This window comes from Meriones unguiculatus, chromosome 1 (genome assembly GCF_030254825.1).
Source record: "Meriones unguiculatus strain TT.TT164.6M chromosome 1, Bangor_MerUng_6.1, whole genome shotgun sequence".
Taxonomy (NCBI): domain Eukaryota; kingdom Metazoa; phylum Chordata; class Mammalia; order Rodentia; family Muridae; genus Meriones; species Meriones unguiculatus.
Genome location: NC_083349.1, coordinates 192,876,307 through 192,903,435, shown reverse-complemented (window position 1 = coordinate 192,903,435; position 27,129 = coordinate 192,876,307). Strand labels below are relative to the sequence as shown.

Below are 27,129 nucleotides of genomic sequence, written 5' to 3'. Positions count from 1 at the left end.
GGCTGACCTCAAACTCAGAGGTTGGACTGCCTCTGCATTCTGAGTGCTGGGACTAATGGTGTGTATACCATGCCTGGCTTAAAAAAAAGACAGAAAGTTTTAAATGCCTTTGGAAGAGGCCACTGTCAGGGTCCTCCCTTCTACTTTTCACTCTTGGAAGGGGTTCCTCCCTAGAGCTGAGTGGGTTGACGTCTATCACAGTCCAGCCACCAAGGATCTTAACTGTCACCTCACTTATCAGGCCCTCAGCCTGTACTTTGGTAGGCCGTGGCCTCCCAAGTCCACCAGAGACACCAGGACCAGTGCTGTCCAAAAATCTTTTTATTTAAGCACAAAAATTGAGACATGACATATACATTTGTACATGGAGGAAAATAATACCAGAAAGTTTACAAAACCCTGGCGACTGTCATTACCATTCAGTGGCTCTAGGGCTAAATGGGCCGACAGCATGAACGTAGCCTCAGGCTCCAGTTCCAGAGGCAGGAAGCTGGCCAGCTTGCTGAGCTCCTGCACTACTGACACAACAGAGTCAGGATTTCCACAGTGGCTTCCTGAATGCCACTGCAGTGACAACCTGTAGAGACCCATGACAAGTGGAAAGGGAGCTAGACTCTACCGAGGGTTGGGAAGAACCCTCAGAAAGATGGCTCAGCGGTCCTGCCTGCAGGACAGTTCAGGACTAATTTCTTCCAACCACCCTAAGAGTTGTTAAAGGTAAGGATTGCTGAAGATGAGCAGGCCTAAGGCTGAGGCAGAGGGGCAGAGTCCCTCAGGAGGAGAGAAACCAAAACGAACAGGTCAGCCGACACCTACCCTCTCAGAAGCCTGGCAGAGGCTGGGCAGGACAACTTGAATGACTGTCTTCCATGATTCCACATCCCCAAGTCCCAACCAACTCCATTCACTTTACATTCAGGAGTCTGAAGAGAAGGGCTAGGGAGGGTCCCCAGAGGGCACAAGGTACTGTTACAACACGGGGCAGAGCAGATGTTATGACTCTACTGTGAAGAAAACTGGGAGAACATCTGTGCACCCACCCAGAACACAGCTCAACTAAAGTGGAGCCCTTGGAGGAGTCAGAAGCCTAAGTATGAAAGGCAAGACTGTGGAAGCCCCAATACAGGTTAAGCCGGCAGGGGAGGAGTGGAGTCCAGGGTGCCTGTGGAAAACTCCTGGTACAATGATCCCCATACAGGCCAATGATCCTGTGTGTGGTTCATGGACCCTCGTGCACATGAGTGCACTTGTTCTCATGGGAAGCAGTCCCACTGCGTCCAGACAGAATCCTCCCAAACCACCATTAGAAAAGGAAAGACAGCTTTGTTAATTTTTCTTTTCCCTTGTGTTAAAAAAAATAGAAGTCCATGTCCCTTCCTCCCCTTCCCTCATGTGGAAGGGACAGCTAACTACTGAGAAAAGAGCAGGAACAAGACGAAATCCCTGCCAGGTCTGTGCTGGGCGTAAGCACTGCATAAGGCACCATGGAAAGTGCAGCTCAGAAGGCAGGTGACGGAAGAGGCTGGGGCTGAGGGAAGGAGAGTCAGGAAGACTAGTTCCCCTGGAAGGCTCCTCGGGCGGCAGATGAGGCAGCACTGCGGAAGGTTCTGTTGCTGAAGATGCCCTGGGAAAACTCTTCCTGAGCCTGCTGGAAGCTGGCTCCTGTTCGGCGGTAGAAGGCATGTACCTAGGGAACGAGGCTGGGGTGAGAAGAGCCCAGGGCAATCCTGGCCATCACATATGCTCCCAAAAGGGCTCCTGAGGGTTCAACCCTGTCTGCCTGCTCACCCAGGGCCTCAGACAAAGGTGTTCAGCTTCTGAGGACTTCACGGGACAAGGACCCGTGCACCCAGAAGAGATGGACCTTTTACTTGTGTTTGCTGTTAACTTGTGCCCTACTTACCCGCTGGAGGAGGAAGAGCGAGAGCCCAGCACAGAGTGTAAAGAAGCCAGCCACTACCATCATGATGATGGTCACAGGTAAGGGCCCATTTTTCAGTGTGGCCAGGGCTGCGAGCCAACCACTACAAAAGGAGAAAGCAGAGGTGAGGTAAGAGTGAGACCCAGATGTCCCTAAGAGGAGCACTTCTCCCAAATGGCTATGTCCTGACCACCACCTGGGCATTTCCCTGCAGTACAGGGCGCCTTGTGGTTCAATGATTTTCCTCTGTGAGAGACCAGATTGTGATCCCTGATGGGCCCACATGGGCTCCAACATGACCTCTCTTGAGGTGTCAGAGGTGGTGTCACATGGAAATCTTCTGGCCCAGTGAGATCTAGAAAGGAGATGTGGCAACTGTCTTGTCAGGAGCAGCCCAAGGCTCAGTGCATGCTGCCAAATGAGGGTGGGGACAGTGGTCTGCACAGAAGACTCCAGGGGAGGGGCACTGCTCCGCCTTGTTGCCTTCACCCTGTCACCTCAGCCTCCCCTATCAGGACCTCTGCCTTTAGTGGTTATGTTACCCCAGAACCTCAGTCCTTACCTGTAAAGGGATTATTCTCAGGCTGCCTGACTTCAAAACTTACAACAAAGCTACAACAATCAAAGCAGTGTGAAAATAGCATGAAGAGCAAAGTCACAGACTCCAGAGTCCAGATCTTCCTATTTTTAAAATTATTAATTTTTTTCTGTGCATTGTTGTGTCTGTGGAAGGATGTCAGATCCACTAGAGCTAGAGACAGTTGTGAGCTGCCATGTGAGTGTTGACAATTGAATCTGGGTCTTCTGGTAGAGCAGCCAGTGCTCTTGACTGCTTAGCCATCTCTCCAGGACCCCCAATCTACCTTTTTTTTGTTAGGTCCTAAAACCAAATGGGACAGTGAGATGGTTCAGCAGGTACAGGTACTTGATGCCAAGCCTGACAGTTTGAATTTGATATTCAGGACCCACATGGTGGAAGGGAAGAACTTATCCTTGGACCTTGCATACATGTCCTGACATGTATGTCCTCAACCCCCTGATAAATAAAGGAATAAAGAAAAGTTTTAACACCCCAAAGGGGAAACTTGTAGTTTCCTTACAAATGAAACTGGGACAACTGATCCTTACTTCAATCATATATAAAAATTAACTCAAAATAGGGCAAAGATTTCATTGTAAGAACTGAGACTATAAAACTTTTTGAAAAGCTGGGCACACACCTTTAGGCCCCAGTATTTAGGAGGCAGAGGTAGGAGAAAATAAGTTCTAGGACAGCCTGGTCTACAAAATAACTAAAACAAGAAGGATCACAGAAAGACCCTGTCTCAAAAAGCAAACAAACTCTTAGAAGAAAAATCGAAGTTTCATGACCTTGAATTTGCTGGTGGTTTAAGTGTGACCAAACACACAAGCAACAAAAGAAAACTAGAGCACCAAGGAAACTGGCTCAACAGGTAAAGGGTTTGCCACTATGCTGACAACCTGAGTTTGATCCTCAGAGCCCACATGGCGGAAGGAGAGAACTGCCTCTCACGTGAGGGTCCATGCATGCTGTACATGCACACTAAATCAACGTAATTTTAAAACCTTTCGTGTCTTAAAGCTGAATGCTATGGCTTACACCTGTAATCTTAGCAATTGGGAGGCAGAGAGGCAGGAAGACCAGCAGTTAAAGGCCAGCCTTATTTCAAAAACAAAAAATGTATGGGAGAGTTCAGTTCTTGCAGCATAAGAATAAGGACGTGAATTCAGAACCCATACACAAAAGCCGATGCTTATAATCCTAGTTAGCACTGGAAGGGCAGAGGCAGGCAGATCCCTGAAATTTGCTGGTTAAATAGCTTTTTCAGCAAACTCAAGCTAACGAGAGGCCCTTCATTAATAATAAAAAGAAAGTACAGCCAGGTGGTATCGGCGCACGCCTTTAGTCCCAGCAGAGGCAGAGGCAGGTGGATCTCTGAGTTTGAGGTTAGCCTGGTCTACAGACCGAGTTCCAAGACATCCAAGGTTACACAGAGAAATCCTGTCTCAACAAAACAAACAAAAAAAGTGGAGAAGTGGCAAAACAGCTCAGCAGTTCAAGGTACTTGTTGCCAGCTCTGATGTCCTGAGTGTGCACGTGCACTCATACACAGAGAGAGAGAGAGAGAGAAAGAGAGAGAGAGAGAGAGAGAGAGCGGGAGAAATTAAGAAAAAACAAGGCGAGTGCATCTGAAGAACAACCTCTGGGCTCCACAGAGAGGTTACACACATACCCCTACATGAACATGCATGCACACATGCGCATATGCATACACACACCAAAGAAGAAGAAGAAAAAGGTCACAGAAGGTCTGTGGGAAGGCAAAACCAGGCAGGAACCAGCAGAGCTCACTGAGTACAAGGCAGTGAGGGCAGGGCCAGGACCAGACCACAAATTTCATACTCCCAGTCCAGAGTGCAAATCCTAATTACAGCATGCCCTACCCTCACCACATTCTCATCTACTGTCTGTCTATTTATTTTGAACACTGTCTTACTATGTAACCCTGGCTAACCTAGATCTTGTTATGTAGACCAGGGTCTCAAGCTAAAAGATCCACCTGTCTCTGCCCTTCTAAGTGCTGGGATTAAATGTAGCACGATGCCCAGCTCATCTGTACTCCAGGCTGGCCCTGAACTCACTACACAGCCCAGGCTTACCTTAAACTTTCAATCTTTCTGCCTTATCTCCCAGTGCTGGGATTACAGGATAGGGGGCCACCCATACTTGGCTTTCCTAACAACATCTAACTTAAAGTAATAATGAAATTGGACCATCCATCAAAAGGGGCTGGGTTAGAAGAGCAGAATGAGAAGGAAGCAGTGTGGCAAGAAGGCAGTGTGCTCAGGCTCAAACCACCCGTGCAGCCAACCCTCTCCTCACACTATGGACTAGCTAACTGCTGCAAGGAGGGGGCTGCCCTTCCAGGCTCATGCTCTCAGCCCCATGCCAGCTCGGCCTTTTTGCAATGTTCCTAGAGTACTGGGGTAGAAAGAAAAACACCAGCCATCAGCCTTTCTTTTGGAACTTAATTCTGAGCTGAGGATTGAGATAGCAAACAAACAAACAAACAAACAAAAAAAACTCAAGCAGCTACATGCTCCAGAACAGAAAGACACCTCCCCAGAGAGGCAGGTCCCATCTCCTGCAGTCACAAGGCCCTGAGAGAAAAAAGTAAGATGGGAGCCGAGGATGTAGTGTCATTGCAGTGCTTGCCTAGCATCCATGAGGTGCTGGACTCCATCCCAAGGTCTACATAAAACACACGCGCGCACACACACACTAGAGCCTACAAGCAGAAAGACAAGAAGTTCAAGGTCATTTTGAGCTACATAGTGAGTTTGAGAAAGGCAAGGTGTAAGTTACAGGCTTCAAAGGCCAGGGCACCTATCAGCATGTAGGAGGATGCTGCAGGAGAAAAGCAAGAAGTTGCCATACAGTGCTAAACTGGCATGGTGGTATGGTGGCTCAAACCTGAAATCTCAGCTCTCTGGAGGCAGGCAGGAGGATTACCATGAATCTGAGGCCACCCTGAGCTATACAGTAAGTCCAAGACCAGAGTGAGACACTCTTGTACACACCCTAAAATGAAGAGGACAGAAAGCAAAAAGTAGCAATGGTAAAATAATGGAAAGCTAGGGTGTGGTTCAGGGACAGAGCATTTCCTAGCATGTGCAAGGTTCTGGGTCTGACCTCTAAGACACAAAAAAGAAAAAGATGACCAGTAAAGAGATATTGCATAGTTTCCTCAGAGATTGAAACATTCTATCCTACCATAAACAATTCAAAATAACTTCAGGAAGTCCTTGAAACTGACCAGATTCACTAGGCCTCTTCCTACCAGAGAAAGTAATAAAAGCTGAGCGTTCCCCTCTGATGAAGGAGGCTGAGCTGAAAGAAGATTCTCATACAAGCTGAGCTTCAAGGCAGACTCATGAGGCCAGACCAGCTGCCTGCAAGAGCGTTAGACCAGACTCACTTGGAAAGGACACCCTCCAAGTTGCTGAGCTGCCTGCAGGCTGTGCACTCTCCAGGTTCCTGGCTTTGTGAGTTCTCACTCATGCTGGGGTGGGCTTTGCTGATGCATCTGTCTTTGAGTTATTTCTGCTCCTTAAGTACCCCTCACCCATATCTTTGTAAATAACCCCAATAAGACACATTGGTTCACCAAGTTAGACTCTGGTGTTAACCAGTACTTTGGTCTGTCACGGGTTCCCTCTCTGGGGTGAGCAGACGTATGTAGATCTCTCCAGGAAATGTTTGGTCACACAACAGATCATAGTGTGCACTCCACTTTTTCTCCACCATGGCTCAAACAGGCTCTCTAGGAGCTAGGACCTGGCAAGGAAGCTGAACCCTCTGTGATACGGATACCTCAGGTCTTACCTGGTTCCCAAATTAGGCAAGCCAATCAACTGGATAAAGTAGATCCCTATTTGACAAAAAAATACAAAGAAGAACACGAAGAAGCTGAAAGAGTTGTCAGACCTGTGGAGAGAGAAAGAAGTGAATCACAAGAGGCCTTGGGGCCAATAGTTTAGGGATGAAGCCAGGGATGAAGCTCAGTTGGTAGAGTGCTTGCCCAGCATGTACAAAGCCTGGGTTCTAGCAGAGCTCCACATAATTGGGTGCGGTAGTACAGGCCTGTACTTGAAGCATTTTCGAGGTGCAGACAGGAGGGTCAGTGAGGAAAGGTCCTTACTACCAAACCTGATACTCGATGTTCAATCCTGGAGCCCACAGGATGGAAGGGGAGAACTCTCAAAAGTTGTCCTCTGACATAGTTAAGTGCACTGTGGCATGAATACACACACACACACATATACACACACACACACACACAAAAAAACCCAACAACTGATGCCAGGCATGGTAGTACACTCAGGGAGGCAGAGGCAGGTGGATAGCTTTCAGTTCAAGGCCAGCCTGGTTTACAAAGGGAATCTAGGACAGCCAAAGCAAAAAGAAAAACCCTGTCTCGAAAAACTAAAAAAGCAAAACAAGACAAAACAACTAAGGCTGGAGAGAAGCTCAGCGGTTTAGAGTACTAGCTGCTCTTCCACAGGACCTTAGTTAGCTTCCCACAGCCACATGACTGATGTCCCAACTGTCTCTAACTCCAGTCTTCCAGTCTCAAGGGATCTGATATCCCCTTCTAGCCTCTGAGGACACTGCATGCACATGGCGCACAGACATTTACATAGGCAAAACACTCATACAATCTGTAAAACCTTTGAGTTCAATGCCCTCTTCCAACACACACACACACACACACGCACATCCGCACACGCAGACTTGGCTGGGAGAAAAGATGTTTGTAGAGCGCAGTGGCAAGCTGGTTAACACTCCTCAAGAACTGGGTGCCTCCACCACACTGTGCTGTTTTTAGTTACAGACAAAGGTCTCATGTAGCCCAGGCTGGCTTCTTAATTCCCTATGTAAGCGTGAATTTCTGACCCTCCTGTCTGCACCTCCTAAATGCTGGGAGTACAGGCCTGTGCCACCATACCCAGTTTTCTGTGGAGCTTTACTAGAACCCAGGCTTTGCACATGCTCAGCAAGCACTCTACCAGCCAAGCTTCTTCCTTGGCTTTGACCATCTCATCTTTGAGAACCATAATACAGAATTCAGGATCTGTCCTTCTGATACTCCCAGCTCTTCCCTGAAAGCATCAAGCTGGAAGTCTAATTGCAAATACCCAGGTGGGCTGAGACACCGCCATTTATGCTCATAGCAGCTATCTCACATATTGGCAACAGATGCCTGAGATCATAAAGATGAGCCGCAGACAGCATCTAACCCCCTCAGGGTGGCACCTCAGGCCTCAGCAAGGTGTTCCTTCTTCACAACAACTAAATCCCTGCCTACCGGCTAGCCTGACCAGAAACAGTACCACAACAGGCAAGGCTCCAGTCCCTTCTCATTCCCCTGTATCCATCCTTGGACAGGGCTCTAGCAAACCTCACCTACAGCCTAGGCTGAGGAACATGCCTCTTATTTTGTGTGCCCTGACTCGAGTGAGAAAAGAAAGGTGATTTCCCTACCGCTCTGTTCTGAGCTAGGCCTGTAATGGGGCCCAGAGCTTGGGTCTGTCAGCTGTTCCTGGGATGTCAGGCATCCCCTCGCCCCTTGTACTAGCTCCACTCACCTGAAAGCCTTGTAGATGGGTCGGTACCAACACAGGAAGGCACAGGGGGTGAAGATCAGAAACCAAAGGATGGAGAGGCCAAAGGCTGTTCCATTAGCCGCGTCACTTGTGAACCAGGCCAAGCATGCAAGCAGGTTTAGAAACAGAGTCACTGAATGCACTGGGAAGGGGCAAGGAGAGAAAAGTGGCTTGACCCAAGGTGGCTGGAGGATTGGCTGCCCACAGAGCAAACCACTCCCTAAGAAAGGCCGTAGTGTGAGGGACGCTGAAAAAATAGCAGGGGACATTAGTCTATACTTAAGCAAAGTCAGCTTCCAGATTCTAGATCCTGGTTCTCTGGGACCTCACATCAGGGACCAAGTAGGAGGTGACTGGGAGACCTAGGGATAGGCATGGTGAGGTACAGACCCAAGGTTGAACCTTGGGGAGTGAAATAGCTCTTTCTCAATGCAGAGAAGGCCCACCATGCAGCTATAGTCTCTCCTCACCGGCAGGAACCCAGAGGCTGGTAGGGAGGACACGCCTTCACCCAGGCTGAGCCTTTCTGGACAGTGAGCTCTATAGGAATGCAAAGGTCTCCAGGTAGTCCCCTCTCCTTCCCAAAGTGATCTAGCTGGCCCTTCTGAGCAGGTTCCCAAATGGCACATAAAAAACCTCCCCATTCCAGCCCCAACACCGAGAAGGGCAGTCTGTGAGGGGTCTTGACCCAGGGGAGCAAGGCCCAAAGCAAACCCAGGGATCTCAAGGCATTGCCAACGCGCGCTGGCACTCACACATCCAAAGATAGTAAAGCATCTTGCATATGCGCTGGTAGTCGGCAGGGATCTCCGTGGAGAAGTCCTGATAGAAGCAGGGCTTCACAGGGCACCAGGAGGGGAGGGGCGGCCAGTTGTTGTCTCTCACTGTGTAGAAAGAGTTCAGCCTCATCAGTGGCATGGAGAACACACACCCGCCCAGTTTATAGGCAAAACAGAGCTGACAGAGGTGCCCCTTACATAGGAGTTTCAGGGGCTTCAAGGAGCATGAAGTGAGATCACAGGGGGACCCAGAGAGACACCTACAAGGTCACTGCAAGATAATGAAGCCCCACTACATTGGGTGATAGAGAGCTAAATGTCCTAAATGATGTGTTTGTTTCTTTTGGGTCAGTGAGGTAGCCCTGGCTGTCCTTTAAGACCAGGTAGACCAGGCTGGCCTTGAACTCACAGAGATCTGCCGGCCTCTCTACCTCTTGAGTGCTGGGATTAAAGGCGTGAGCACACTGAGGCTGATCACCATCTTAGGGAGTTCAGTTGCAACCTCTTGCAAAAGTATTATCCCAGTTGGACCTGCTGACCACCTACATCCCTGAATAAAGGGGTGGGGAGGGCAGGAGACCCTCACTTAAGTATCCAGCCTCTCCCTACCGCAGGTTGTATGCAATTCTGCCTTAATTGTACATGGCCTTGGGGAGGGGCTAGAGTGTAGAGGGAAGGGACTCCATCTGTGCCGCACAGGAAGATCTTCATCCCTGCTAGGTAAGGCTTTCCAGGAATAGCTGTTCAGGGAGGAGCACCACACCCCTATAAGGAATCCCTCACCTCTGCTCCATAAGAAAGCCCAATGAATTCACTGGTTCCATAGAATGAATTTAGGTAGAATCATGCTTCAGTCTGTCATTGGGACATTGTTTAAGCCTCCCTCTGGGAAGGAGTGATAGCAACAACACAGAACTGTGGGCCCAGGGAATCAAAGAATTTCAGAGCCGGGAAAGAATGCAGAAATAACCCTTTTCTGTCAGGCCTATACTCTGCTGGTCTTTTAACTTCTGCCTTACTTCCTTCTAACTCCAAAACCAACACTCTTCCTTCCTTCCTTCCTTTCTTCCCCTCTCCCCCCATGTAGTCTTGCTATATTATAACCTTGGCTGGCCTGGAACTCAGGGTGATCCTCCTGCCTCTGCCTTCCATGTGCTAGGGTGACAGTTACTGCCACTATGCTGAGCTCCCCAAACCAACATACTTCCAAAATTAAAAAGCTTTGCAAGATCCCCCATGAAGGTGGTTCGGGGCATCCCCTGTGCTAGGGAAAGCAGGCTAGACCCCAACAGTCTCTGTTACCATGCAAGTTCGCCGCAGTGTTCTGCAACTCTCGCTCCTTGCGTTCCAGCTCAGCAGCTTTCCTGTCTAATTCTTCCTGTTGCCGAAGCAGGCCTGCCTGGGCTGCAGCTGCAACAGCCTGGAAAGAACAGGAGCAGGGAACAGCCAGAAATGAGAAAGGAACAGTGTCAGCCCAGGCAAGCCAGCAGGGCACTTCACCTAGGCAGGAAGCGCTAGCAGGCGCTCTGAGGCGTCCAACCCAATAAAGTGGCTTGGGCTTTAAGGAATACCACAGGAAGGCCTAGGTGACCCATCGCCCACTACCCTTATACCACCTTTGACCCCTTAGTCCCTGCCAGGGCTCTCCACTTCCTCCCCCTCTCCCACGGCTCATCTAGTTCTCCACAGTGGAGTCCAGGCTAAACCGAAGTATACTGTCCTTTGCATGACAGCAAAAGGGAAAGACCTCACAAGAGCCCAACCAGAAGCCAGAAACCCAGAGACTTGAAGCTAAAGGGAAGAGCCTGAAGTGGGTGTGCAGAGTGGAAACAATGCTAGGCTGCCAGCAAAAAGCACAGAGAGAGGATGTGAGGCAGGCCATGGACACCAGAGCCTCAGTAATCCACACCAAAGTAGCCTCCCTCCCCACTCTGTCCGAGGGGCTGCCTCCCAGGCCCACCTGAACAATGTCTGGCCATGCCCTTGGGGGCAGTCCATGATGTGTGTCCCTTCTCTGCCTGACTTTCATGGCATGCAGAGGCCAAGCTTTATCACCTCTGCAGGCAGAGCAGTCTTTTAATGAGGCAGTTCAGGGACTCTCAGGTGAGGCTGAGTAGAACTGGGCCCAGGGCCCTTGCACCTGCTGCTGTCACCACTGTTTGGCCCCATCTTCCTCCTGAAGAATGAGACTATGGTCCTCCTTGGGGGAGCAGGCAGTACGCTGGCCATTTCGTAGGGTGACAACTATGCATGTGTGTACACATACACATTTAACCAAAGCAGTTCTCCAGAGAGCAAAGGCTGCCTCTGGAAGGTGAACTTCAGACACTGGGATCAGAATTGGCCCTATAGTTTCACACTGAGGGTCCTAGCCTCATCTCCCTGTGCTGTCAGTGGAACAGAGGCATGGTCTCTGCATCCCATCACCCCCTGAAGAGAAAGTTACCCTGCACACAGGGTTTGCCTCACCTCACAGGGTTCTAGGACCCAGCCTGGGCAGGCTCCAGGTGCCCAGCCCACCCTCTTGCTCATCTACACTGGGCCTACCTTTGGAAGCTTGCGCATGTAGCTGTCCCTGGAAATACTATCTCCTCCTAGTAGCATCTGCCTCTCTGAGGGCTCACCCGCTGCCAGGAATCGGGCAGGCAGAAACTTGCTGGCCTGTCTAAGGAGCTGCAATACACAACTCCCGCTGTGGGCCATGCTCACCAGGGCAGTGAGAAGCCTGGGGTGGGGTGGGGAGGTGGGGAAGTGACAGAGGTCAGCGACAAGCACAAGCAGACAAGGCTCACCAGACAAAGGGACAAAGGCAAATAGGATAGAAGGAGGAATAAATGCGGTTAAAAGAGAGAGGGGCCAGGGATGGAGCTTGGTGACAGAGCATTTGTAAGGCCCTGGGACTTGATTCACAGTACCACAGACTAAAAAATAAGAGACAGATTCTGGGCCCTAAGAAGGTCTTGGGAGTGGCACAACAACACAGGTGTTCTCTAAAGACACCAAGGATCCCAGCCTGGTTAGTAGTAGAGCTTACTTCCGGGGGTGGGGAGTGGGGGATAGGGGTGGGAGGAATGGGGCTATAGTTTGGCTCCACAAAAAACGCCAAGAAGCCTCAGGGATGAAGGCCCTTTCCCTGCCCCCAACCCTAAGGGTTCAACTATGGAGCTGGGTGATTCCCGCTTGCACAGGAGAACCCAAAGGACTCTCAACCAGTACCTGGGGCGTTGGCTGTACTGGCTCCACTGAGGGCTGGAGTACTGCTGGCTGGGAGGGTCCAGGAAGCTGTGTGACAGGAACTGTTGTTGCTGCATTTGTCTATGTGGGACAAAGGTGGGAAATGAGTGGGTTCCACTAGTGGCAAACCCATAGTGAGGACCTGATCTGGACTCTCCTCTGCAGGTTTTTGGCCAACAAGGCTTAGGCCTAGGGAACATGACCTCTAACACATATCCCCTAGCCCATACTCCTGGCCTTGCTAGATACCAGGCTCTCCAGCATTGTCCTGTCCCACCCTGTAAAAGAGAACCCACAGAACTCCAGCAACAGAACTTTTGGAGATGTCTCCATTCTTCTTTTTTTTTTTTTCATTTACTTATTAATTTAATCTCTTAGTCTCCTCCTTCCTCTCCTCCCTGTCCCGCCCTCATGCCCCCTCTCCTCATTTCCCTCTCCTTTTTCTTAGAGAAAAGGAGGACCTCAAGGGATATCAATCTACCCAGGCACCTCAAATCACAGCAGGGCTAAGAGAATCCTCTCCCCCTGGGGCCTGAGTAGGCAGCCCAGCTAAGGGAAGGGTTCCAGTGGCAGGCAACAGAGTCAGAGACAGCTCTACTCCAACTGTTAAGGGCGTTAACCACGCTGCACATCTGCTACATACGTGTAGGGAATCTAGGTCCATCCAGTCCATGCATTCGCTTTAGTTGGTGGCTCAGTCTTTGGGAGCCCCCATGGGCCCGTCTCCATTCTTACCTTACCCCAAGTCCACATTAGGACTGTCCCTCTGTGAACAGTTACTCTCCAGAGCTGTTCTTTCCCTGCCATAATCCTTGCCCCAGACGCCCTGGCACCTCCTGCTAACACAGGTCACCACCTCCCCAAAGACTCAAAAAGGACATAGTCACCAACCTCTGAGAAGGGATTGAATTCAGCCAGGCCACCCTGAGGGGCATTGGTCAGCTGGGTCACAGAGGGATCCTGGGAATGAGAAAAGGAGGCATTAGATATTGACAAGAGGAAACAGCCCCGGCCAGCAAGCAGTCCCATGTCCCACCTACCCAGGGTTATAGTCTGCCCTGCAACAAGGTCTCATCATCTGTATCCTTCACCTTTTCTGGAAACAGTCTGCCCCACAGAGGCCCTCAGTGCCAGATCCGGGGCGGGGCACAGCATTTAACCTTGGTAGGTTTTTTTTCCTTCCTTTCACTTTGGTGGGGAAGGAATAAAGTGGATGGAGGAGGTAATGGCCTTTCTGCACTATTTGTTTTTGCTGCTCTGCTGGAGATGGAGCCTAGGGCCTGTGCTTGTGAGGCAAGGGCTCATGCACTAAACTGAACCCCAAACCCGGTTTTTCTTAGTCTTCAGAAAGCAGTTTATTCCTCTTGCTTTTTAGAGGAAGGTTAAAGGTTCTGGAATGGAAACATGCTACTGGCTGTCAGCACTGACGATTAAATCAGACACACTCGATAGGAAGGAGGTCTCAGATGAAAAGCCAAGAAAATGTTTCCTTTTCTTTCTTAAAAATAAAATAAAATAAAGAATAATAAAAATAACAATAAAATTTAAAAAAAAAATCCTAAACCTGGTGTAGTGGTGCACACCTTTAATCCCAGAACTTGAGAGGCAGAGGGAGGTAGATCTCTGAGTTCTAGGACAGCCTAGTCCATACAGGGAGTTCCAGGCCAGCCAGGACTACACCAAGAAACCCTGTCTCAAAAACAAAAACCAATCAAACCAAAATTCTTTATAGTTAGGTATCAGAGCATATATGAGTTATCTTAGTATTCTGAAGGCTGACATAGAGGATTAGGATCCAAAGAGTTCTGGGTCAGCCCGGGCTTACATAATGAGTTTTAGGCTGGGCTATAGAATGAGATAATGAGATCTTTATTAAAAAAAAAAAAAAAAAAAAAGGAAAGAAACGGAAGTTATCAGCAGAATACGATCTTGTCCTGTGTTTCCATCCTTCTGCTCCCAACTTCCTCTTTGCCTTTGTGGCCCTTTTGGTAGCAAGGGCAGTTTCTGTTCATCCTGCCTCTCCTGTAACAGGCACCCTGTCCCCCATCCTGGACATGAGTATAAGGGTTCAGGTCTCGATCCAAAACTATGCAGGAACTCTGGGAGGAACATCTGTGAGAAAGGCCAGAGTGCCACTGACTGGCATCTCTAAAGTTCATTCCCAGACCTGCATTTTCTTGTTTTATTTTGTTTTGTTTTTTCGTGACAGCGTTTTATATACCTCAGGTCAGCCTCAAATTGTAAAGACCAGGAAGGCCTTGATCATGATCCTCATGATCCCACTTCCCAAATGCTAAAGTTACAGGTGTACACCACCAAACCTTGCTCTACAGACCCAATTCTTAAATACAGTGTCAGTGTCACAGATACTCAGAGAGCAAACCCCTCAGTTCATAGGTATAGAAAAGACACTGATGAAGTAACCTGAGGACTGGCAGGTGTAGGTATCAGATTGTGTGTGTTCTCTGGTTTTTCCATATAGTGGTTCTGTCTTCCCACGGGGATCGCCAGCTCCTGGGGTAAGACTGTGCCTGACCACCCCTAGGGCCACACCCAGAGTAGACCACCAGCTGGAGATCACCGGGTCTCTCAGGGCTACTGTACCACCCTCCTTTCAGCCTCCTCCACAAGACTGTGTCCTGACTGTTGGTCACCCACCTCTGCTTTGGTGGCTCCTACAACTCAGAGAAATTGACAAAGTGAGGTTCAGGAGGTCCCCTAAAAACATGAGGATTGGTCCTGAGGTTATTCCCACTAACAGTCTTCTCCCAGAACCAGCTGGCCTACATGGAGGCTCTGGCTCAAGGTCTGCCCTCCTTTCGGAGCCAGTGCAAGTGAGCCCAAGCCACTGAAATAAGACCCAAGAGCCAAGAAACTGGCTTCTACAGTCTGTCACCACAGGGCATAGGAACCAAAGGGTAGCTCAGGTAGCAGTTTCAGGAGCTAGCAAAGATGTGCACATTTAATAGGCAACTTTAAAGCTCAAGGCAAGATGTCATTTCTATCACAACAGCAGTCAGGTAGCAGATTCTTGAGGCAGGATGGAGATGAGAGAGGTGTGGCTACCCTGTCTACACTGATTCTCCCCCTCCCCTTCTTTTCTAATATCTGCAAGGTGTGGTTCTGGGACCCTAACCAGGCTCATCTTAACTGGCCCGTCCCTACTAGTGGTCTGAGAGTGTTCTGCAGCTGGGGGCATCTAGGTCTAGTCCATCTTTCAGGCTTCTTGGGGTTTGGTGAAGGACCTATTGCAGAGCAGCATCACAGGAAAGGTTTGAGAACAAATGCCACACTGTAGTGCTTCATCCTCTCAATGCATGGCCTCATGCTAGGAGACCTGCAGGACAGCAGTGGCCTAAGAACTTGGAAGCACCTTGCCTGGGATCAGATAAGCCCAAGACACTGTGACATATGGGTATTTCTCCTGTAAGGAAACCTGAACTCTCCCTGGAAGCTGTGGGTGGCTCCAAGAGAGACTGAGACTAGGTGAGGACAGGGAGGGAGGACTAAGAGAAAGTGACATTTCCTGAGTGCCTACTGTGTGCCAGGCTCACCAAATAATGATACCGTGAATTCTATTCATCTAGACTAGATTATTGGGTCACATCGCCAGAAGGTTCTATAAGCCTTTCTCAACTTGTTTTTTAATTTCTGCTTTTTATTTATTTTTGAGAAAGTTACTCCATATTGCAGTATGGAAGCCACTATCTACAGACCCCCCCAACCCCAACCCCCTAAACAAGAGTCCCTCTGTGTAGCTCAGGCTGTCCTGGAGCTCAGGCTTCCTTTCCAGACTGGCTATGAACTCAACCTCCTGCTACAGCCTCTCCAGAGCTGAGGTCAGGGGTATTTGCAATGATGCCCAGCTCTGTGGTGACTCAGCTTCACTCCTTTGTCTGTACTGTACTGGTGGCTGAAAAGACGGCTCAGTGGCTAAAGGAACTTGTCACCAAGTCTGAGTTTGACCCTTGAACTCTACATGGTGGAGGGAGAGAATGAACTCTCTTCTAGTTGTCCTTTGTCCTCTGAACATGCAGGTACACACTCATAAAAGGAAGTAAGTTAAGGAGGCAAGGAGAGGGAGGAAGGAAGGGGGAAGGGAAGGAAATATTCATTCTATTCCATTCTGTAAAGACTTGAAAAAGCAACTCTTGTGTGTTTTATGCCTCTGCCAAGAATGGCAACCACAACTTCTCTCACTGAATCTTCACTCCAGCCATATGAAAGACAGTTACTCCTCATGCAGATGGGAAAGTCCAAGCTCAGTGCAGGGAGGGCAGCTATTCAAGAGCTTTGCTGCAGGGGCTGATGGTTCAGTGGTTAGGAGCACTTCATGTTCTTCCAGAGGACACTCACTCAATTCCCAGCACTCACATGGTAGCTTACAGCCATCTATGACTCTAGTTCCAGGAGAGTTGATGTCCTCTTTGGGCTCCTCAGGCCACATACACATGGTACACAGGTATACACACAGACAAACACACATGCACATTAGAAAAAAAAAAGTGCGTGTGATGGCGTGCACCTATAATCCTAGCACTCCAGGGAGGTAAAGGAAGGCAATTTCTGTGAGTTCAAGGCCAGCCTGGTCTACAAGGTGAGTCCAAGACAGTCAAGGCTACACAGAGAAACCCTGTTCTGAAAACAACAACAACAACAACAACAACAACCCCAGAGCTGTGTCTGAGGTAGACCCTGAATGCAGGTCTAACTCTAGGGACAGGACAGTAAGGCAGAGATGGCCCAGCTTCAGGACAAAGAGAAGGTAATTGACTGCTCGCTGTGTGGCTGAAGTGAATGTGCCCTATTCCTAAAAGTCACGAGCAAGGGCTTCCTTACTGAGCTTCAGAGAGCTGGGTCCTGGCACACATCTTTACAAAATACATGCAGAGCTTTACAGCCTTTCATGCAAGGACCACACTGATGAGGCTGTTGAGGACCTTGAGCTTCCTCTCCAAGTCACAAACCGAAGTTACCTCCATCAACCTTTCCCACTCACGGAGTACCAGTTGGCTCTTAAATGGGTCACGCAGTTATTTAAAAGGATGGTGAGGTCTAAGTTTCACCTACAAGAAGTAACCTAAAACCCCTTCAGCTGCTCAGACTGGAACAATGCCTTTCACTGAATTTACAAGAGGCTGGAGAAAAACTCTAAAGTTCATAACATTTCGTGAACAGGTAGAGTGAGGAACATGCTAAGATAAGCAGGACACAGCTCTTTCCCTCTTAAGAGCTCACAGTTTGTGGACTGGTAGCTGAGACAAATGCCAAGAGTGTGCGGGGGTGAGGTACAGAGTGATTGACAGGAGGGGAGGGAGATACCTCAGATGGCTGGGAGGAAAGTGGGTGGCATGGTTAGCTTTAATTGTAAACTGGCTTCAACCTCATAATCATCTGGGAAGAGAGTCTCAATCAGATATTGTCTACATCGAGTTGATTTGTGGGTTTCTCTGTGGGAAGGTTATTAAGTTAATTGCTATGGGAAGCCCCAAAACCACTGTGGGTGGCATCATTCCCTAGGCAGGCAGGGAGATCCTGTATATAAGAGCAGAGAAGTCAAGGTGAGCACAAGCAAGTAAGCATATATATAAGTTTCTGTTTGCTCTTAACTGCAGATATGATACCTAGCTGAGTTCCCATGGACTATAATGTGGATTTATAAGTTGAAATAAGCCCCATTCTCCCTTAAGTTGCTCTTTGCCAGGGCATTTTGTCACAAGAACAGAAACAAAACTAGAGTAGTCGGGCTCCCAGAAGGCGGCAGGAAGGCAAAGGCCCAGCAGGTAATAAGAGCATTTCTATGCAGGTAGGATGTGAGGGCCCTGGGAGACACATGGCTGGGCTACAAGGGCCCCTTTTACTGGTTTGGAGAGAAACCTCTTTTCATGTGTTTCATAATTCCTGATTAGGCCTGAGCCTCGGTGATTTCCCTGCTTTCCCGTGTTATATTCCACCCTCCAGCTACTAGTGTGGGACTGATCCCATGCTCAGAACAAGCACATTAAACACCTCAGGTCTGGCACGGTAGCACACACCTGTAATCCCAGCATTCATGAGGCTGGCAGGGGAACAATATAAGCCACCCTAGACGATCTACATAGTGAGCTTGAAGCCAGCTTATGCTACACAGCAAGACCTGTTTCAAAACAAAACAACAAACAAAGCAAAACAAAACAAAATATCCTCTAGTCATACAAAAAGTTTTCATTAGATTAAGCATCAAGTTAGTTTTATCAAAAGTAATCACATGAAAAAGGCTGCCAGGAAAACACACCAAAAGAATGAAGCAAGACTGAGAGGTATGGGTGGCTTCTTTTCTCTCTTCCAAATTTCATATAATGTGATAGTGTCACTTTTACCTAAAAGCACAAGGGTTAGAGTAACAAGTTGAAAAAAAAGTTAGAGACAATTCATTTTGGTAGGATGCTTCTTTAAGCAAGCGCGAAGCTCTTGGCCCAGTTTAGCACAGTGTCAACTGGGCAGGACAGCATTCATCCGTAATCTCAGCACTCAAGTAGAAGCAGGATGACCAGAAGTTCAAGGCACACACCATTAATCCCACATGGATCAAATATGAGGCCTGCCTGGTTGATACAGCAAGTTCTAGGCCAACTAAGACCACTCAGTGAGACCCTGTCTCAAAAACCAAACACACAGCCCCATCACGGTATCACATACCTATAATCCCAGCATTAAGGAGACTGAAGCAGGCGATGTCCCTCAAATCTGAGGGCAGCTTTGGCTACAAGACGGTAACAAAACCCTATCTCGAAAGTGGGGTGGAGGGAATGAGTGCTTGAGAGCTATGACAGGCAAGGTCTACTCTGGGTCTTCTTTCCTGTCCACAGTGGTCTAGAAGGTATGTGAGGGGCTTCTCGGCCCTGTATCTGGGGGCCTTTTAGGCCCTGGGATACCTCCTGTGGGCACAGTCTTTCTAACCTGTGCCACTTCCTTTGTCCTCCTACCTGTCCATTCCCTACACAAACCAATCCATGAAATGCTAAGCTGGGACTACCAAGAAGAAGAAAGCCTGTTCTTGCCTCTGAGAAGCAACAGTAGAGAGAATCAAACCCAATCAACACTGAGCCCGGTTGAGAATAAAGGCAGCAGTATCACATGGGAGCTGGGCAGTGCCAACACAGGCTCTCTCTAACTGGCATCAGACCACCTGAGCTCTAAAGAGAACATGCTGGTGTTCAGGGAATGAGAAGGCTGTGCTTAGAGATTCTGCTTAGTTTTCTTTTTTAGAGACAGGATCTCACTGTGTATCCCTGCTCTCCTCCAGATCACAGGACTTGCCTGCCTCTGCCTCTTGACTGGTGGGATTAAAGGTGTGTGTACCACATCTGGCTTAGTTTTCAGTTTTGTGTGGTTCACTCATTAGTTTATTCTCTCTTTTTCTTCTTTTCTTCCTCCCTTCATTCCTTTCAATTTAAGGATGACCCTGAACCAGGTTGGTGGCACACGCCTATAGTCCTAGTGCTCTGGTGCAGAGGCAGAGGCAGAGAGGTGCAGAGGCAGAGGCAGAGAGATCTCTATGGATTCAAGGCCAGCCTCTTCTACAAAACAAAACCCTGTCAAACAAACAAACAAACAAAAAACAATCTCCTGATTCTTTTGCCTCTACCACCCAAGTGTTGAATTATAAACTTATGCCACCACACCCAGACTGGAAGAAGGTCATGGAGGCTTAGAGGTGAGAGTGTAAAGAGAAAACATCCAGAAAGTATTAGGAAACCAACATGACAAGGGCAGAGCCAGACTGGAGCAGTTAGGACTTGACATCAGTGGCAGGGGGAAATAGCCAAAAGAGTTTGAGCAGGTTACACCACCATTCTGGTTATTATGAAGTGCATGCAATGTGCAGGAAGGACAATGTCAGGTCATGACTGGTGACACGAGTGACACAGTTAAATTAAGGGACAGTAGCTTGGGATAGAGGGGTTAAGGACTCTAGAGACTAGGAGTAGATGTCACAGGCTCAGCAACTCAAAGCTGGTTAAAAGTGGAAAGGATGCCAAGAGACTGGTTTTTCAGGCTGTGTGGGAAGGGAGAGGACCACCCTGGGAGGTGTCTGCAGAGTATGTCTGCCTGGCATGTCTAGAAAGGTGTGGATAGGAGCTGCAACCATTTGTCAGAGTTTGAGAGTGAGCTGAGGACGAGAGCTACACAGCTAGGATGTCTGGGTAAGGATGCTATTCTGAGGATAGAGCAGACAACTGAGGACCAGGCCCCAGACAGCACTCAGAAATACTCCTAAATGGAGGACAGGAAATGAGACGGACCTGAGATAAGCCAGAGTTACCAGTCAGAGAGATCCTGGACAGCAGGCAAGCATGTGTCACACAAGCAGCAGACAGCTCCACAGGCTCACAGAGAGGAGAGGTACCAGGTGTAGCTGTGTTGCCTGCAATCTAGGTGCTTAGGAGGTAGAGGCAAAAGGATCGTCAGGAGTTCAAGTTCATCTTTGGCTCCAAGTTGAGTTCCAGGCCAGCCTGGTCTAAGTGAGACACTGTCTTATGGAAAAAAAACAAACATAAAGCCAGGCATGGTGGCACATACAGTAGCTCCTGGGAGGCAAGCAGGTGGATTTCTGTGAGTCCAGGCCAGCCAGAGCTACATAGTAAGATCCTGTCTCAAAACAAAGAACAGTTGCTTTGGAGCCATGGCCAGGCGGCTGCTAAATCTGCCCACTTTTCTGAGTCCTAATTTCCTTTTCTTCTTTTCTACCTCTCTCTCTTTCAAACACTGGAAAAAAACCTAAGCATGTCGTCTCACAGCTAAATGTCAACTCCAGAAAGCTGCTGAGATGGAAGTGTCCTGCCTTTATATGTAAAGCCCACTTTGGGCTTTCTCAGACTTTGGGTGAAGCCACCTGCTTTCACCACATGGCTGGCTGCTTGCTGACCTCTGCTGACGAGCATGCCCCTTTAACTAAAAAAATATGGCTACCTTCTTCTCCATGTCTTCTTGCTGGTGGCAAGTTTTACAGCTTGCTTGCCCTGTTATTTCCTCTCAGACTCTAATTAGAGTTCTCTAAACCCCAATTGTCAGGGACAGAGAATAGGTTCAAAGACTGAAGGGGTCCCTGGGTAGCAGGTGGAATACAGGAGGACAGAGGTGACATCTTAAAGTGACTTCTAGTTCTTGCTGTTTCTTCATCCAAAATCCCTTATCTTTTCATCTGCCAGACTTTCTGCTTTCCGCCCCAGCTCCTTTCTGGCATGGGACTCTGCTCTTCCTCCTGAGATCCTTCACAGCTTCCCTGCCCTCACCTGTCTCTATCCAGAGCATTAGCTCTCAGCTCTGCCAACCAGAGACCACATGCTCCTTTACCTTGCTCTCTGGTACGAGGCAGGTTGAACAGCAGGGCTTCTGGTGTGCTTAAAGGTGTGAGCAACTCAAGGGGGCACCCGATGGCCCGGGCACGCCTTGCACCGTACACAGCACTCTTCCCTGAGTGAGTTTATCCTGGTTAAATATTAGCATCCTCTAGGCAAACAATAATCCTATTCACACTGACTCCAGAGAAAGTTTAACAGAAGTGTAGAGTCCAAGTTCATCTGAGTCTCTAGCCAAGTTCTAACTCCCCTGCCTGGCTCCAGGTGCCAAGCCTAAAGGCAGGGCACCTTCATCTGGGCGGCTGCCTGGAGTTGGCATTAAGCTGTAAGACTGTTGCCCTTTTCAAATTTTCCCCCTTAAAACTGTTTAAAGATTCATTTTCATTTCATATGTACAGGTATTTTGCCTGTCTGTATGCCTTGCACCATGTACACGTCCATCCCTTTGGAGGCCAGAACAGGGTGTTGACTTCCCTGGAACTGCAGTTACAAACAGTTGTGAGTTGACACATGGGTGCTGGGAAGAGCAGTGAGTTATTTTAACCACTGAGCCACCAGAACCACTTTCAAAATTTTTAAGGCAGTGTTCCTGTTCTACATAAGTTCTGGATGTGGTGAGGAACACCTGAAATTCTAGCACTCTGGAAATGGAGGCAGAAAAATGACAAACTCAAGGACAGCCTCAGCTACATAGCAAATCTGAGGTCAGCCTGGGCTACGAGACATCTTAACCCAAACAGAAGAAGAAAAAAGAGAGAGAAAGGAAGAAAATTCTATCAGGTCTATTGGTGATTCTGAGAATTCCCAAATCTCACTCAAGCTAGAGCTGGCCCTTTCTGGGAAGTGGCACAGGCCTTAGTGCCTGTGGAGGGAGCTTCACGTAACTGTTCGCACAAATCCCATTTTCTGCCATCATCTTCCCCCACAGGAGAGACAGGTTTCGCGTCCCTGGGACGCAGCCACGGCGCTGAGATTATCTTTAAACTTTAAAGGAGGCAATGTGTGAAAGTGAGATTGTGTGACTTGGCAACTCCAGATCCTGAAAGACTTCCTCTGTTCCGCACCACCGCCCCCTCCACACCCCAGCCGAGACCTGGTCCCTCTGCTGTAATCTGGCAGAATGCTTGGAGGAAAGCAGCCCTGGCATTTGCTGGGGTGGTCTGATTTTTAGTGGACTGCTGGGGGAGAAAAACAGTAAAAAGAAAAGAACAGTACAATGATGCCTCTTTTTAGTTTTCCACTTCTGTATCACAGGACAAGACTCGTGAGAAATATCTGTGAGCAGACAGCCTGGAATCATTCCAGTGCAGGAACCCAAACATCCAGAGGACAACGAGCAGATGTGCCACAATTAACAGAGAAACCAGGGTGTGCCTCAGAGGTTGTGAAATCGCTAAGGCTTGGCTTGTAGCTTCCTGCTTCCTTCCAGGAGTTTGGTAAGCCTCTGCTGCACTCTGCGGACCTCGCTTTCCACTCAGAGACCATCTCAAAAAAATGTTCTTAAAGGAAAAAACAACAACAAAATAAGTGAAAGGTGCTTGAGAAATGGGAATAAAAAATATGTCCTCTGACCTCTACATACCTGTATACACATGAACATACAGGGAAAAAAGTAACTTGAGTAAGAAAATCTACTTCAAAGATGCATAGGAGTTTCGCTGTGTTTTCGAGTGTGAGCACAGTGTTCCTTGGTTGAACAACTCTGAGAAATGCTGGGGCAAATGTCTTCATTGTACAGTATATCAGGACCAGTTTAGCCAAACTGGCAAGCTTTGTCAATCTTCAAGAAAAATGTTTCTCAAACCTACTTGAGCATAGAACAGTGTATCTTAGAAAGTTCAAAATACACTGTCTTAAAATATTGCCTTTAAAAACCCCTACATACGAACCAACCGTAGCAGCGCAGGCCTTTAGTCCCAGCACTGGGAAGGCAGAGGCAGGTGGAGCTCTGAGCTTGAGGCCAGCCTGGTCTACATAATGAGTTCCAGGACAGCCAAGGACACACAGAGAACCCTGTCTCAAAACAAAAGGGGTCAAGTGTGGTATCAAAAACCTCCTGATCCCAGCTCTTGGAAGATAGAAGCAGGCAGATCTATGTGAAGACAGCCTGGGCTACACAGTAAGACCCTAACTATCACACATACAAGCACACACACACACACACACACAATCGATAAGGGCCCCCCAATGTAGAGCACTTGATTAGCATGCTCAAGACCTTCAGTACAACCCCCAGCAACAACAAAACAAAATGTCAATAAAATCTGTCCAATTTCATCCCTTTCCATGAAGGGATGATGAGCTGGCTCAGGGTGCTTTCTACTAAGCCTGACTATCTGAGTTCAGTTCCTGAGACTCATGGTACAAGCAAAGGACTGACTCTTGCAAGTTGTCCTCTGACCTTTATTCTTCAACACAGTATGAACATGTAAAATAACAGCCAGGTGGTGGTGGCGCACACCTTTAGTCCCAGCACTCGGGAAGGCAGAGGCAGGTGGATCTCTATGAGTTTAAGGCCAGCCTGGTCTACAGAGTGAGTTCTAGGACAGCCAGAGCTGTACAGAGAAACCCTGTCTCAAAAACAAACACAAATAAATAAATGTAAAACATTTTAAAACGTTTAAGTTTTGCTAATGCTGATTTGGTGACAACTACCAGCATTCTGATTTCAAGAGGGAAAGGCTACTCTGGCAAGGTGACCCGAGCCCATTAATTCCAACACTCAGGAGGCAGAGGCGAGAGGATGACTACATGCTTCAGGTCGTCCAGCAAGACCATGTCTCGAAAAACAAAGAAGCAAACCCAAAAAGTAAAAAGATGACAAGAGTGACAATACTACAGTTTTTTCTTTAGCTGAGCTAAAGTAACCCCAAGAAGCTTAACACAACAGATGAGATTCGAAAAGCTTTAAAGCAGCATCATCCCAGGAATGAAACCCAGGTCTAAATTCTCCATGTGATGCTAATTCTGGCACGCTGCTGTTGGCCCTAGCGTGTCCCAGCCTCACTGGAGTCTTGTCTTCTGAAAGCTGAACTGAAGATGTTAGAATAGATTTCTAAGAACATTTACAGTCCCCTAACAGTCAGCCACAGACTCAAAATAGTAAGTATATTTTTATAATCCACCATTACATGGTATGACCAAGAAAAAAAGAAGAGAGACTGTTCTCCAGTCTGACTAGGTGTGACGACTTGTCTGTCACCTTTCCACCTGCTCTCTCCTGAGCTCTGAGCCAACACCTAAGTAAACGAAACTGGGCTCAGGCCTAGTCATCCAACAACTACACCCTGCCGGTGCCCAGCCCTGACAACAGGGAAGCACGATACAGTATCCTAAGGGAAGGAAGGGCAGCTCTGACCAGGAGGAACTACAGGCATCAGATGCCAGGCTGCTTCTCCTCACACAGAAAAAGAAAAAGTCCTTTCCGTGTGCGGGGGAGTGTATCACCATCAGCCAGCTCTCTTCCCACACAGGATTCCCCTCCAGATGTTGCCGGTCTGCAGGCCAAAAGCCGCTTCCTGTCCCACCATATCCTGAGGCTGCCTGCACAAACTATCTTACTTGAATGCAATGCAGAAATTACTTTCTGTTGCCTCTAAAGTTACTCTCACACTTTGCCCGATCATTTCCGAGTTCAGAGATGTGCTTTAAGACTTTCAGGGCGCTACTACAAATACAGGGCCGAACAGCCCTGCCCACTGCCAACCCTGGAGATTATCTGCTGCAATGCTAGACAGCCCACTGTGCTGATAGCTGCAGAAAAGCTATTATTCTGACAGAATAAAACTGAACAAGGAACACCATTGCCTGACACGCACCAAAAGACTGCTGGATCCTTGCTATATATAACGGAAACATTATTATTTCGTATTATAGGGCAATTTATCATTAAATCAAAGGAGTTAGCAGAAGACATTAACAGGAAAAATGCAAATATTCTTTTCCTCACTCAACTAATAGAGAGGCAACTGTTTGCCTTACATAACAGACAGGGTCCTTACAAGGACTCTGTCAAGAAGCATTATGCTACAAGAGGAATATTCTAAATTCCCCAGTGTAACAAGGAATGAACTATCAAATCTGCCTGAGGGTTCTGATCAGCTAGGTGACCTTGGGAAAGGAGCATAAATTTTCCACTCTCAGCCTGGCTGGGTGTGGTGGCACATACTAGTTCAAGACTAGCATGTGACACATAGGGAATTCAGGATGGGTCTGTACTACATAGAAAGAACCTGCTTTAAATAAACCAAGAGCCAGGTGTAAAGCTCAGCGCTACCCAGGATGCGCAGTGGCAGAGGACTCGCCCAGCAAGTGCAAAGGTGTGGTCTAATCCCACCACTGCAAACTTCAGAACAGCAATACATTCTACTTCCTGACATATAGCCACCTACTTCAAGGCACTTCTGCTTTGCTCCCACCCTCAAAGGATCCACGTTGGAAAATCTCAAAGGACTTCTCTGACCCTGCAGGAAACTCTGAAGTTGTAGATGACCAAAATTAAGTACCAGCAGGATGAGTTAATGTGCTTGGTGACATTCTGACACAGACAGGAGGAACAGCTGGGCTCGTAAATCACCAGTCAGCACAAGCCTCGCTTCCCTCAAACTGGTTTCGGGCAGACATGAAAGAAGAAGCAAAGTGCCTTGGCGCTAACAGGAGTCGCAGAGTGTCTAGCCCTTCAGCATGGGCACACAGGCACCCCTGTGTCCTCCACGAGAAGTTTTGGCTTTAAGTCCCAAGACTGTTGTATTCCTGAATGTTCCAAAGGTCAAGCCAGCAACCACCTATGCAGATTCGTCAGGCCCGTGTACTGTGCTCCAAGCTCCTTCACCCCCACCCCAGCAACTCTCTCTTGTGTGGCCCAAACTCACTCCAAACAAAGCCCTTAGCCAACACGTACAATTTTTACAAGGCTATTTCCTGGCTTGGGCGCTCTTCTTACCCTCTCTCAGCTTTCTTTTCGTGATAAACACTGGATACTCTCCTGTACTTTAGATGCTTGCTTCACCACTGCTGTTGCTGCTGGGGTGTTGGATTGTCTCCACATTTCTGCACCTCGCTAGACTTCTACTTCCTCCTTATGTTTCAATGACCCTTTCTCCTAAGATGACTCAAGACAGGTGAATTCCCAAGACTTAGACAAGTCACAGCTACATGTTCATTCCCTTCCTGATCCTAGGACACCTCCCCAAGGATAAGAGCCTGCTTACTGCCCTTTTCTCCAGTGTCCAGCCAGGGGGGCTACAACCCGGGGTGCTCTCAGAGCCCACTTCTTTCCAGGCTGCAGCGCCCCACCCCCTTGCCGCAGTTCCACCTGTTGCAAAGTCCCGCCTCCATACAAACTATGATAGGCCTAGACTTCGAATTTCGCTCTCCCATTGGGCAGGTGATCCGTCCCTCCTACGCCACGTCTCCGGGCTCCCGCAAAAGAGGCCGAGGCCGCGGCCCTTGGCCCTAGAGATCTAAGAGTTGAGGGTTCTACCTGGAAGGGGTTTACATCCACTGGGTCCGCGAAAGGGTTAGTGTCGAAGGCTGACATGGTGATCGAGGGCCAGCGGGCGATCTCCGCGAGCGCTACTGCCTTCGGTCACTCAGACCCAGCGGCACTCAGCGTAGACCCTTCACTTCCGGGAGCGAGGCAGCCGTTCTGGCGCAGGCGTAGCGC

General features: G+C 48.5%; 1 protein-coding gene across 1 annotated transcript; it reads right to left on the bottom strand.

The window, feature by feature from the left end:
• Positions 1-303: 303 nt before the first annotated feature.
• Scamp2 (secretory carrier membrane protein 2) lies at positions 304-27,129 on the bottom strand. Its single transcript, XM_021653513.2, has 9 exons — positions 26,947-27,129; positions 13,015-13,083; positions 12,106-12,204; positions 10,192-10,309; positions 8,866-8,994; positions 8,093-8,252; positions 6,330-6,431; positions 1,904-2,024; positions 304-1,687 (listed from the first exon to the last, which is right to left on the bottom strand). Exons 1-9 carry the CDS (start codon positions 27,001-27,003, stop codon positions 1,553-1,555), a joined length of 990 nt encoding a protein of 329 aa, XP_021509188.1. The 5' UTR covers positions 27,004-27,129; the 3' UTR covers positions 304-1,552.